General features: G+C 55.6%; 1 protein-coding gene across 2 annotated transcripts in view; it reads right to left on the bottom strand.

Annotated features, from left to right (window-relative positions):
* The window catches only part of VIPR1 (vasoactive intestinal peptide receptor 1), a 31,400-nt gene that overhangs the window by 2,347 nt on the left and 15,360 nt on the right, over nt 1-13,693 (bottom strand). The window contains exons 3-11 of one of the 2 annotated variants that reach the window (XM_043886670.1): nt 13,028-13,135; nt 9,060-9,166; nt 7,348-7,454; nt 6,802-6,934; nt 4,235-4,388; nt 3,633-3,693; nt 3,360-3,426; nt 2,895-2,986; nt 18-147 (exon numbers count right to left, since the gene is read on the bottom strand). In XM_043886670.1, the coding sequence (XP_043742605.1) occupies nt 18-147; nt 2,895-2,986; nt 3,360-3,426; nt 3,633-3,693; nt 4,235-4,388; nt 6,802-6,934; nt 7,348-7,454; nt 9,060-9,166; nt 13,028-13,135 (959 nt within the window). The remainder of the gene's footprint in view (nt 1-17; nt 148-2,894; nt 2,987-3,359; nt 3,427-3,632; nt 3,694-4,234; nt 4,389-6,801; nt 6,935-7,347; nt 7,455-9,059; nt 9,167-13,027; nt 13,136-13,693) is intronic. The other variant, XM_043886671.1, reaches the window with a different exon arrangement.

Genomic DNA, 13,693 nt, shown 5'->3' with positions numbered 1-13,693 from the left:
ATGTCCACAGTTCCTACCTGGAAAGACCCCACGACGAGCTCAAACACCATTTTCACTTCAGCCTTAAAGTTGTCGGGGAAGAAGGCGAACATGATGTAGTGCACGCCAAACAGGGGGATCAGCAGAAGGGTGGACTTGGCCAATCTCCTGGGGACAGGGGAGGGGCAGGCAGTGGGCATGGGTGTCCACACATGTGGATACAGAAGACAGGGACAAGGAGCAGGATGTGTGAGGATGGGCTGTGGGGTTTCGTAAGCCCTATATCCACATGTTTCTGTTCTGCATCTGCAGTGCCTGTATCCTCATGCTCTCCCGGCCCTCCTCTCCTGGACAGGCTCATGAGAGAGAGAGAGAGCGTAACCCCTCTATTTCACTTCCTGGAGGAGAGCACATAAAGGAAGACCACTGCTGAAAAACCCAAGGATGATGCATAATAGTGGCTATTTCAGGCTCCATGGCCACTAATGGGGTATTAAGCAATGGGAGAACTTGGTTTCTCTTTCTCTGGTCTCAATTTATCCAATTTGTACAATGGGGCGAGTGTATGCTCAACATGGTCAAGTAAGAGAAGTGGTTTTTCCGTCTCTCTATTGTGTCCAACTCTTTGGGATCTCATGGACTGCAGCACACCAGGCTTCCCTGTTCTTCACTATCTCCCGGAGTTTGCTCAAACTTATCTCCATTGAGTTGGTGATGCCATCCAACACCTGTAAACTCAGAAGCGCTTTGGGCACTACAAAGTGCAATGTTTTCATGAGAGACCAATGCTTTACTGGAATTTGAGGGCCTTTGGGAAGGAAGGCTTTGTCCTTGGGTAGCTGACCACATCTGTCCAAGGTCACTTGGGAGGATGGTGGGTGCTCAAGTTTGTGCTTGGTCACCAAGGGTGACTAGGGGTCAATTAGCAAAGCCCTGTATTTGGCTTCTCTGCTGTGTCCACTTCCCCAGGAGTTGCTACCTTTTCTGGGATCACACCCCTTTCCCCCTGTCTCCCCCTGACCAATACATGCAACCCCAGCATTCTCTGAAAGACCAGCTCTTTCTTAACCACCCTTGTGTGTTCAGCAGGGTCCACAGTCACTTGAGATGACTCGCCCCTTTCCCGTGGAGCAGGGTTCATCCTGGTTCAGGCCTCCCAGCCAGCCCCCTGACCTCATAGTTAGTCCAGGCAGCGTGAACCCACAGTCCTCGCGCTGGGAGAGGTCTGAGGGCTGGATGTGTCTCTGCCTTTCTCTCTCCTGCCCTGGCAGTCAGTCCAGGGGAGCCTAGCCCTGAGCCTGAGGACCTACCCACTCCTTCCTGGACCTGGTTCCCCACCACACCAACATCCCCAGCCCTGCCCACCACTCCTTGGCTGCAAACCTATCCCACGCACCCGCGACTGACAGATGGAGGCTTTCTTTAAATTGAAGGCTTGTGGGGAGGTGGAGAGTGGGAGCTGACAGTCCCTCCACAGGGAGCTCCATCTTCCACTCCCCCCACCTCTTCTGCCTGCCGACAGCTGTTCAGTTTCCACCTCACCCACGTGGACCTGGCGATGACCGGCTCGCTCTGCCTCAGATCCAAGCCCTTTTGAGCGGTTGTATGTTTGGGGGAAACAAGGCCCCGCAGGCAAATTAGAGGAAGAGCGGGCACAGGCCTGCTGAGCTAGCCCTCGGGCCCACTGCAGCCCCTGCAGGGCCTTCCTTTCTCAGACTGGAAGGGAAGCCCCGCCTCCACACCCGGCAGGAGGGAGAGCTGTCACACCAGGAACTCAAGTCGTTCTTGTCTCATCAGAGAGAATCGCAGGATTCCAGAATAGAATCCTAAATCCAGCAGCTCGTGACATTCTTTCTAACCAGATTAGAACCACAGCACAGATTCCCCAGAGAGAAGCCGGGCCCAGGAGAACATTCTAGAATCCCAGGACTAAAAGGCCCTAGTGGGATGCCCCAGGTTCGTCTTGTCCGTGCAGTGCAGATAATCAATCTCCTGTTCCCATCTGCGGGTGTACAGACCGACTCACCCTCCTGTAGCCACACGCTTTGTGTTTCTCTAGTTCTGTCTTCCAGCTTAGTTGTTTTAATGAAACCTGCCAGTTCTCTCATCCCCTCCTCTTCCACAAGCACAGGAATGCCCCTCACACCTTTCAAGCAAGGCTATGACCTCTGTCCCCACAGACACTGTGCCCTCCCCCCACCATGGTGATGTGGTCCCAAACCTTTGAGGAGGAGGAGGGAGTATGGGTCAGTTTCCTCATCTGTGAAATGGGTACAATTTGGAGGAGACTTGGAGAAGGAAACGGCAACCCACTCCAGTATTCTTGCCTGGAGAATCCCATGGACAGAGGAGCCTGGCAGGCTACAGTCCATGGGGTCACAGAGAGTCAGACATGACTGAGCAAATAACCCATGGAGGAGACTATATGGATGGAATGAGATGAAGCCTGGAAACCCCATTGCACGCGCCTGGCATGTAACCTACGGGTGCCATTGCTACTCTCAGGGGTTACTGAGCCCCGAATGTGGCTGTTTCCTTGGTAGACCTGGGGCTCCCCCGAGGCATCCGTCTACCGCACCCCATTTTTGAGCCAGGCACAAGTCAGGCACTGGGCACGTGGTGTGAACAGGACACAGGTTATCTCCTATTTTCTTGAGCTCCCTCGTTTAGCAGCAGATACACAGCAGGGCAGATCACCTTCTAGGCAAGTCGTGAAGAGAAGCAGCCCTGGGACTCACGGGCCAGGTGAGGGCGGGGGTGGGGACATGTGTGGACTGAGCCAGGCCATGGCGTGGAGCTGGGCAGAGCATGGTGGTTGTTTGGTGACTCTGGCAGGGAGCTTCTAGGGAATGGGGGATGATCTGAGGACTGGAGCTGGGGACACTGGGAGGGCCGGGCCCTGGGTCCGTGCTCACGAGTACGGGCTGCTGTCACTCTTCCCGACATCTGGGGGCCGCAGTTTCTGAACCAGGATTCCAATGATGCGAATGAACAGGATGAAATTCACCTGGTGGGTGGGGGGCCAAGGTTAGGTGGTCAGAGAGGGGAGGAAGGGTGTCTAGTCCCCTGGAATGATGGCCTTGTCCCCCAGGGCCCAGTTACCGGTCTATTGTACCTTTCCCCTAGCTCTTCCCTCTTCGGGAGAGTCATCCAGGAACCCTCTTTCACACCCCCAAGGTCTGGGCCTCCCCATTTGCTTTCTCTACTCTAGAGGAAGAACTGCTGGGGAAGGAGTTGGGGACAGTCCTGCCTTAGGCATCGATCAGGAAGTCTAGGTTTCAGTTCTGACCTAGACATGAATGTCCAGTGGGATCTTGGCCAATTGTCTACCCACTCCGGGCCCAGTCTCCCCCTCCCTAAGTGGTGGAAGGAGGCCTTACCAAGATGGAGGCGAGGATGGGGGCCTTTATGATCCACCACAGTGAGGAGTTGATTGTGTCCCAGCATCTGGGGCAGGAGACAGAGGGGAGAATGAGGGAGCTTGTCCTCGGCCCCAGAGAGTCAGTCCTCCTCCCGCTGTCCCCAGCTCTGCCCTGGAGCCCTTTAAAAACCACTGGCCCAGAGTCTGTTACTCCCCAGCCCCTCCTGATCCCACCCAGGGGATCTGCCCTGAGTGTAGGGAGCCAGGAGGAGGGGGCAGGCTGACAGCTCACCCATAATCCTCAAAATGGATCCTGATGATGGTCCACACCAGGGTGAATGTGCTGGGCACCCCTGTCAGGACCGAAGGAGAGAGAAAGAAGAGAGGGCATGGGAGAAAGAGGGAGAAATGAGGCGGAAGAACCAGGGAGGGATAGGGAGAGAAAAGGGAGGGTTTCCAATGCGGTCACTCATGGTGGCATACATAGACAGTTCACTCTGCAGAGATACTCTCCTGAGGGGGCGAAGCTTTAAGACTGCAGGACTGTGCCTGTCTGCACAGTCTTTCTCTCCTTTTGGAGTCTCTCCTTTTGGCAGAGGTGCTTTATAGATTAGCAGCATCCCTGTGTGTTTCGAGGGGTGAAGGGGAAGTGGAAGGATGTTCAGAGAGCCTGTCTGTCCCACAGGTCAGCCCGAGGTACAGCTGGAGCCAGAGGGCACCTGCTCAGGGGTCAATTGGAGGACTTTTCTCAATCCTTGGCTGAGTGCCCTGCAGGTAGGACTTGAAGCCCAGCAAGACCTAAGGGTGCAGGCTGGGTTGGTGCCCGCCCCCCTAAAGAGCTCCCCCAGCTTTGCCCCCTTGTTCCCATCCTGACAGCCCTCCCTGGTACCATACCCCAGCCGATGAATATGTACCCCCAGAAGTACTTCCGCTCGGAGAAGAAGGAGACGGCGAGCAGGGTGTGCAGGTAGAGGCCCTCCACCAGCAGCCAGAAGAAGTTGGCCATGACACAGTACTGGAATAAGACCACGGCTGCCTTGCAGCCCACCTGCAGGGGAGGAGCAGGGAGGGGGCTCACTGGAGTAAGCAGGGGTCCCTGCCTGCCCACATCTCTGTCTGAGGTGATCAAAAGGTATACTGTACAGCCAGCTTCCCAGTTAGCACTAATTTTAGATCATCAGATGCTTTGGAATAAGCTCAAAGTTTTAATTATCCACCCATGAATTTATTATCTATTTATCTTCCTATCTATATATCTAGTAACTCACCTACCCACCCAATCATCCATCTACCCACTTATCCACTTATCCATACACTTACCCACTACCCCCAGCATCCACTGTCAAGTCACCCAACTTTCTATCTACCATCCGTGCATCCACCCATCATCTGTCTATCGGCAACCATCATCTTCCATCTGCCAATCCATCGACACACTCACCTATCAGTCTCTCCATTCATTTATTATCTACATATCAGACATCCACTATGGACTCAGACACCTGGACATCTCTTCATCCATTCATTTATCTACTTGTCCATCAGTCTGCTCCTCCATCCACCCACCGATATACCACACCCCTCTACCCATCATCTATCCAATTTTTCTTACTTCATCCTTCTATCTTCCCACCTACTCAAGTCATCCAGACATTATTTACTCAGCCATCCAGCTACCAATCCATCCACTTACCACCTCTGCTACTCAATCACCTTATTCCAATGGAAAGTAGCTGGAAGAGGTATAAGGGGGAATTCTTGCTTTTATTAGCAAAAGTCCCTTGAGTGTGTAGGGAGAAGAGCTGTGGACTGTCTCAGGAGCCTCAAGGACAGGGGAGGGGAGGGGGAACAGAGCACCTGTAGCAGGGGGCACTGTGAGCTATAAAGCAAATGAGGGGGTTAGATGGAATTGTTGGGGAAAGATAGGGACAGAGAAGAGGAAGAGAAGGGGGATGAAGAAATTAGAAAAAAAGAGGGGAGGGGAGGGGTGATCATTCCTCTTGGGCGGTGAAGAAGCTGGGTGAAGAATGGGTTCCCTAGACAGGTGAGTGAGGACAGGGGAGAAGTCAGGGACACCTCTGGGGAGGGTAATCAGGGGCTCTGGGAGGCCCGGCTGGCATGATCAGAAGGTCTTCTGGGCCCTCTGTCCTCTCCCAGAAACAATCTTCCATTTCAAAGTGAGCCCAGAAACGTGTAAGCCAGAGCTTAGAGACACCGACCTCCAGGAAGTCTTCTATTTTCACTCCTCCCTACCCAGGCCTCAGGTTCCCACCATTCTCTCCTGTGCCCTTGGCTTTGAAGTGTCCTCAGAGAGCAGATTCCACTCCTCTGCTGGCTGGAAAGTCCTTCCTCAGGTCTTACTTAGGTCCCTCCTGTAGGCAGTCTGTTTCCCCCACCCTCTCTCATTGCTTGTCAGCAAGAATAACTCAGATCTTTAACAGGGCAATGATCTGTGCTGCTTCTTGCCTTAGAAAAGCTTCACAGAGCTGCTAATGCATAGGGAAGCCACTATTATCCTCAACAAGTGCGCTGGAGGCTACAGGCTGCTCCCCAGGCTCTGGGGCCCATGTCCCACAAGTCTGAGCCCAGCTCCCAGGCGAGGTCATCTGAGGCACTCTGGGAATGACCAGGGTGGCCCCTCTTGGTGTTCCCTCTCCCTTGAGACACCCGAGATTCTACCATCACTCTCTGCAGAGATTCACTTTCAATCCCACTCTTTGGGGAGAAGGTACTGCTGACCCCTGAAGTAACACACTACCTCTGAGGTCCCCCATGAGGCAATGAGTCATTGACCACAAGGGGTAGACGGGAGACAGGACTGGTCTTAAGCTCTCTGTCTCTGCTCAGGGCTGCGGCGCACTCAGGGAGGGACTAAGGAGATGGACTCCTTAGTGGTGGGCAATGACTTCTTTAAAGGCTCTCAATCTCCCTTCCCTAGGCAGGTCCAGAGTGACTGACGGCAGGGGAAGAAACGAAGAGCAGGGCGGTGTGGGGTGGGACTGGCTCCAGGTGGCCATGGGGGGAGGAGAAAGAGGGGCATGATGAGCAGAGCCCTGGGGATGCGGATGGCAGGGAGGAGGGTTGGAAGGAAGCTCAAATGTCCTTGCACGATGGGGAAACTTGAGGCAGGGAGTTCCCTAAAGTCCCATGGGAAGTTAGCAGCAGAGGCGGGAAGGGGAGGTTATGAGCTGTGGCCCCAAGTGTCCCCTTTCCCACCCAGGAGAGGTGTTTCTCATTGGCAGGAGGAGGTGTGTGAACCCCCAGATGACCAAGCACCCCCTCCTGCTGTGGGAGCGAAGTGGGATTCAAGGAACTGGCAGGCAGGGTCAGACAGGAGTTTGGCCATCTTAGGAGAGAGAGAAAGAGAGGGAGAGAGAGGGGAGGAAGACAGGAGGGAAGAGAGAGAGAAGAGGAGATTCAGGAGAGAGGGCAGAGGGCGGCAGGCCTGGATGGGTCCTCACCGAGCCCTTGGAGCAATGGTCCGTCTCCCCACTGTTGAAGAGGGCCAAGTCTTTGATGAAGACGGCGGCGGCCCTCAGGATGAAGGATATGAAGAGGTGCATATGGATGTAGTTCCGTGTGCAGTGGAGCTTCCTGTGGGAGGCGGCCAGATCTGGGAGGCCGAAGAAGGCCTCAGACCCCCGCCCCATCCAACACGTCCAGCGCTCTGAGAGAGGGGAGGACTCGAAGCCTCTGAATGCGGACCCTACCCTCAAGGGGGACCCTGTCCCCTGGCATCCTATCCAGATGTGCAGCCTGGCTTGCCGTACCTCCTTCCAGGGCACAGGCCTCTGGTGACCTATCCCCCGGTGACCGGCTCCCTGTGAGGGACGAGGCTGACACAGGGGAACACTCTGAGTGGCCTGCTGTCTCAAGGGGAGGCTGGCCTGGCAGGGGGGCTGGGGCAGGACTGGATAGGGGCTGACCGTGGAGCAAGGAACAGCATGCCTGGGAGCGGAGTGACCTGGTCGGTCTCTCTGAGGCCTGTGGCTCGGGCTGGTCCTCACCTGAACAGGCTCAGGATGGCCGTGGCGACCAGGAGGGTGGCGAGGGACAGGCTGTAGCCGATGGTGTAGCCGGTCTTCACAGAACTGTAGAACACTGTCTGCTGCTGCTAGAGGGAGGCGGGGTGAGGATCTCGGGTGGGGTGAGGGGCGCTCACCTAGGCGCGGGGTGCCCTATGCATCCTGCCTCCCTTCCCCTGCCTTGGCAGATGAGGAGGCTGAGGTCTGGGGCTCCCAGTCCCCAGACCCCCTGACTCCCTGGTTTCCACAGACGAGTCAGGGCTGCTTCCCAGGGTGGAGGCGGAGGGTTGATCTCAACTCTTCTCTGCTCCTTCACAGGAGAAAGGTCAGTGGGGGAAGGAGCAAAAATGCCACACGTTCCACTGGCCCATCCATTCATTCTTCGGTCATGTGTCCAGCAGACCTTCTGAGCCAACTCTGGGCTTGGTATCCTTGGGCGTAAGACTGCTCACCCTTCAGACCCTCACACGAAGCCCTCCCTCCCCACTGAAGACAATAGTAAAGAAGACACTTGTTGTTTAGTCTCTAAGTCTTGTCTGACTCTTTGTGACCCCATGGACTGTAGCCCTCCAGGTTCCTCTGTCCATGGGATTTCCCAGGTAAGAATACTGGAGTGGGTTGCCATTTCCTCCTCCAGGGGATCCTCCGGATCCAGGGATGGAACCCAAGTCTCCTGCATTGACAGGCAGATTCTTTACCACTGAGCCTCCAGGGAAGCCCAAAGAAGACACTAGGGGTGGATCGTGTCACAAATTTGTGACTTGTCGGGGCTGGGGTTAGCAGGAGGAGGGCATTCTGGCCTTTCTGGGGAGGTGGGACAAAGCTGGATGCCGAGGGCTTCCTGCTGCCCCTGCCCCATGGATGCACACACAAAGCCATGGGCAGCCCCTCCTTCCTCACCGCCTCCTACTCCCTGCTGGAATAGAGGCCAGTGGTTAGAAAGGACTTAGTGGATTTAGATCCTGCCTGAGGATCTGGTGGGCTTTGAAGGCCTCTGAGAAAATTACTGCCCTCTTGGGAGGGATAAAAGTCCCTATCTGTGAAAGGCATCAGGAGTGGGACAGAAGTCATCACAGACAGCCAGACAGTGTTCACACATCAAAGCTGTGAGGGGCTCCTATCTTGGGACTCCAATCACATTCCAGGCTTCCCATCAGAATCTCTCCCTGGCTCCTGGCCCCACATCCTTGGAGAGACCACTGACAGTCTGCTCCAGGGCAGATCCCTGCCCTGGGACCGAGAACAATGTCCCTGGCCCTGTCTCTGACTGGCTGCTGGGTATCTGAGGCCAGTTCCCTCCAGGATCCGCACCTCGGTTTCCCTTCTGCGTGAGACAGGGGGGAGGGGTTCTGTCTGCCCTGCCATGTCCAGGGCTGGAGCAAGGTTCCTGTGAGGGAGTGGGGTGGGCTGGCCTCAGGGTGAGGTCTCAGCTTTGCTGCTGTGTGTCATCCTCCTGGAAGCCCTCTCCAGGACCCTTCAGGGGAGCCGGGGGATGAGCCCCTGGGAATGTGGGCCTGGAGAGGGAGGAGGCTTGGGGAGGGCAGATGCCAGGAGTCCTGGCTCCTACACAGAGGGCAACCATGCCCCTTGGTGGGAGAGAGTGGAAGGAGCCAGCAGGCCCGGGCAGTTGTGTGTGTGTGTGTGTGTGTGTGTGTGTGTGTGTTTGTGTGTGTGAGTGGTGCATGGAGGCCCACCTCATCCAAACTCGATGAATTGTCATCCAAGCCACAGGCAACGGGGTAGGGGCCAGGCTCCAGGGGCGTCCAGCCCGCTTCGGTGCAGCTGCGGCTCACGTTGCGGCCTGGGTGGAGGGTGGGGCGGAGAGGAGAGAGGGTGAGGTGGGAGCTGGCAGGTTGGAGGAGTAGGCATGGAGTCTGTCTGTCTGTGGGCTCAGCCCTACTCTTACCATCTGCTGCAGCATCAGGTTCCAGCTGTTCTGACCTAGATGCCCAGGACATCATGGGGCAGCCTGGGGCAGGGAGAAGCCCCTCCAGGGCTGCCAGCGGACCCTCTCACACAGATGACAGGGCAGACATTGCTGCCCCTTGCTCTGTATAAACCTGACCTCAGGGTGCTTTAAACCCTGATCCTCATCACAGGCAGCCTGGATCCTTGGCAAGGACTGATCCCTGACCCTTGGCATGAGCTGAATGCTGACCCCTGTCACAGGGCCATGGATGCTACCATGTCAGATGGTTTCTTGGTCCCGTGTGTACAGACAGCAGCCTTCTGGCTCGCGTAAGGGGCCCAGGCCTGCCCAGTCCTCCTGGGTCAGCCTGCCTGGGCCTACGAGTCTGGGTTTCCTTCCATACCCTGGGGGCCAGGGGTTCAGATGTGCTGCTGGAGAGGGACCAGAGTAAGGCAGGAGGTGGGTGAGAGTTGGAGGACATCGTATAAAGGCACAGATGTGAAGTCCTGACACATGGAGAAGTGGGAGTTGCTGGCAGGGGCACCTGCCCAGGCAATGGCAAGCACGAGAAGAAATGAGCCGCACAGGATTGCAGAATCTCGGGGCTGAACCGCTGAGGCTGGGTTTCCAGGGCAGTGCACTGTCCTCTGTCCCTGGAGGCCCAGGGCTGCAGCCAAGGGATAGGACCATTAATGGGCCATGTGGGGTGAGGGGTACCCCTTAGGGTCCCCCTCTTCAGGGCAGGGAGGGGCTGGATAGGAAATGGGTAGGACAAAGGGGGCCCCCTCGCCTCTATCCCAGGACTCCTTACAGAGACTCTGAGTCCAGGAGAGAGACCGCCTGCCAGGCTTGTGGTGGGAGAGGGAGGGAGGAGGAGGAGGGAGAAGGAGGAGGAGGGAAAAAGGAGAGGGAGAGAGGATGAGAGGAGACAGAACAGGTAGGAGGAGGAGGTAAGAAGTTGAGAAAGAAGGTGGGAGGAGAAAAGATTAGGGAAAGAGATCAAGCGAGTTGACGAGGAAGAACTGAGAAAGAAGGTGGCTCCTGACATCCTTGCCCTCTAGCTGCTTTCTCACCTGGGCCACCACTGTCAGCACCACCACTGACATCACCACCATCACCATCATCACCACGGACGTTTTGAGAACTTTCCCCAGGTACACTGGATAGAGCACTTCAGGCACATTATCCTTTTTGGAGCCCCTCCATCATCACAGTTGGGGAGCCGAGCTCCAAGAGGCTGGTCACTTTTCCAAAACCACATAGGAGATACAGGGTAGAGCAGGTGTGGTCCCCACACTCTCCCCAGGTGACTTGGACCCTCATCTGCACTGAGGTGACTGAGGACTTAGTTCAGGCGTCCAAGTGCAGAGCTGTAGGAGGCGGGAGGCGTCAAGCTATCCTGAGCTCAGGGAGGGTCCCTGCGCATGTTTAATACTTCGAAACTTGGCCGTGTGCTCAGAGCATCCCAGGTAACTCCCTATTCGTTATTTCCATGAATCTTCCTGGCTGCCATTTGAAGGAGGTGTTCGTCACCCCACTTTCTGGATAGGGAACTGAGGGATGGCTAGGGGTGGGGGGATCTCCAGGAAGGAGCAGTCGGCTGGGTCTCTTTCCACTGTGAGGTTCCTTCCTGCCACTGTGGCAGGAAGGACTTTGCAGAGGAAGGGGCACTGGGCTAGGCCAGTTCCCTGGCTTACACTTTTTCCATCTGGTTGCCCAGGAAAACACACCCTTTCCCTTACAGATTCAGCCCCTAACCCAGTCTCCTATTCCTCACCATCATTTTCGGAGGCTAAGGCCGCCAAGGATAGCTGAGCAGGTTGTTCACTGCACAAGGGCATCTGGCTGACGGACCCCGAGGGGTAAAGTGCACTTCCTACTCAGCTTGTCACAAGGTGGGTTCAGTGAGCGGTTGACTCCACCCGAGGAAGAGTTGCCTTCTCTCATCTGCCTGAGGGCTCGGTGGGGGCCCCAGTGAGGCTGGCAGCCTCCGCGTTAGCCAGATGGTGGGCTGGAGTTCCGGTTCTCAAGTGAAGGAGCTGCGTTCTCAATTCCAGCAGGGACAGAAGGAAGAGCCTCAGGAGGGATGCAATTAGCATAGTGTCAGAGTGGAATGCAATTGGCGGGCGCTCCCAGGGATCTGAAGAAAGGCTGGTTGCCAGGCTCTGCTGAAGGGAGCATGATGAGAGCTGCCCCAGGGAGCTCAGCTCCTACCTGCCCAGGTGCTGGGTCCCCCTGGAAGAGGGCTGGGCTAGGTGGGTGCTGGCCTGGACTGTGACATGCCTGTGGCTGAGGCATGTCACGGAGGCCACCCTCAAGGAGAGCACCCAGATCTCCTTGACCGCTGAGCACGCATCCCTGAGCACTTGGGGGCAAAACATGACTGCCTCGAAGAGACCATTTGGTCCCCCTCCCATTCTCACTTTACAAACAGGGAAATAGGCCCAGAGGGGGAAAGGTCACCTGGAGAGAGAGACTTTTTGCTCATCCTCTCAATTCTTATCTAGGTCCTGTCCATCACCACCCCTTCCCACCCCAGCCCTGCTCCTCCCTCTGTTCTCCCCCAGCTCATCAAACCCATACCTGAGTGGGGCACACATGACCCCTCCCCTCCCACTTCCCCCACCTGCCTGCTTCCCTCCCCTGACTTGCTGTCCACCCAGGTCCAAACCATCATCATCTCTCCTCTGCCCTGGTGTTGGGTTTTCCCATTTGTACCCCCAGACTTCTCTCTTCTCACAGAAACCAGCTACCAGTTAAAAATCCCCAGCTGGACTGTGTCCATCACCCGCTTAACTTCCGTCATGGCTGCTGAGTGAACTTAGGGAGAGCCCACATCCTGGCAGTCCTCCAGGCCTCTGCCCGCCTGGTCTCTGTCCTCTCCTCCCTCGCCTGAGCTCACGTGGCCTCCACTGAATTTCCTCAGGGCTCATACCACGGGCTGTGGATCCTCTCAGCGATCCCCCGGCTAGGATCTTTGAGACTCTTTCCCAGCCCAGGTCTTCAGACAGTGGTCCCAGCATCACCTCCTTGTAGAGGCCGCCAGGACGGCTGCCTTAGCTTGCTTCTGCCTCTTCTCTTTCCCAGCACTGCTTACTACTTATATAATATTTGCGTGTGTTTTCTTGCTAAACGTCTCTCCAACTAGAACATGAGCTCCCTGAACACAGCGCATTTTATCCTTCTGACCCATGCTGTGTTTGTCCAGCCTAGTGCCGGTCAAGCTAGTAGGTGTTTAATGATCATTCTCTGAATGAAAGCATGACTGACTGTGTGCCCTAAGCCCCTTTAATTATTCAGTATCAAGACGGTCCATTTCCTGAAGAGGTTCCCCCTTTTCTTTTCTGCCTTATATGCGCATATTTACTTAAGCAGGACCTGACAAGTTGTGTAAGAAAGGCCAGTTTCGCAGTCTGAAAGGTCATTGCCTCCAGGTAGTGAAAGAATGAATCAAGACCAGTCCCCCAAAATGGGAACGTGGAAGCCATAACTGTCAATCAGTTATCAATCGCTGAACAAATATTTAGTGAGCCCTTCCCACATGCTTATCTTTCTGGGAAGAGCTAATCAGATCTCATGAGCCCTTCAGAGAACTAACAGTGCAGCCTCTTCCAGGAAGGCCCCCCACCCCCCGATTGCTCTAGCCCCTTTGAGCACCTCCTTTGTCGTCTCACTTCCCTGAGAGGTGATTCCCCACTCCAGCTGCCTCTACTTCTGCCACCCAGCTCCCGCCCTTCAACCTGAGGTTCTTACCTTGAATGGGGGAGAAGAGCTTAAAGATGAGGGGACAGGCCAAGACAACCACCTGGCCCCTAGGGGTGGCTGGCCAGCAGGTGAGGTTGTCCCACATCTTGCCGCAGCCTGTGGGGTGAAGGCAGAGGACACACGGGTCAGCGTAGTCACCAGGTGCCTCCAGCCTTGGTCCTGAGCCCACAGGCACCCACTCGCTTCCTCCTTGTTTAGGCTCCCACCTTGAGGAGCCTCCAGTCTGAGGGGAGACAGGGACGGAGGAGAAGGAGGCATAACTACAGGTCTATGGTTTTTGGTGGGAGACAGAGCTCCCCTTGTGTGTTTTGAACAGCGGAGGAGGTTTGTTTGTTGCGGAGATTGTGAGGAAGGGCTTCCCCAGCATCCGATGCACAGGCGACAGGGATGCCAGGCAGGCATTGTGCGCAGTTCTGCACAGCGGTGAGCAGTGTAGCGTCTGGGACTCTCAAATGAGTCGCTGGGTGTTTGCACAGATGAAAACCTTTTGTAATGACCAGAGGCTAGACTCTTACTCCATTTTACAGATAAACACAAGGCACTTATTGTACGGGTTTGACAGTACAAGTCTTCCAGGAAAGAAGCAGCCAAGTAAAAGGAGAGAAGGCTGGGCTTTGCTGTGCTCTGAACTTTACTAAGAGTTGTTCAATGTTT

This window comes from Cervus elaphus, chromosome 24 (genome assembly GCF_910594005.1).
Source record: "Cervus elaphus chromosome 24, mCerEla1.1, whole genome shotgun sequence".
Lineage (NCBI taxonomy): Eukaryota > Metazoa > Chordata > Mammalia > Artiodactyla > Cervidae > Cervus > Cervus elaphus.
Note: the sequence above shows the minus strand (reverse complement) of the source record. Positions and strands in the feature narration are given on the sequence as shown.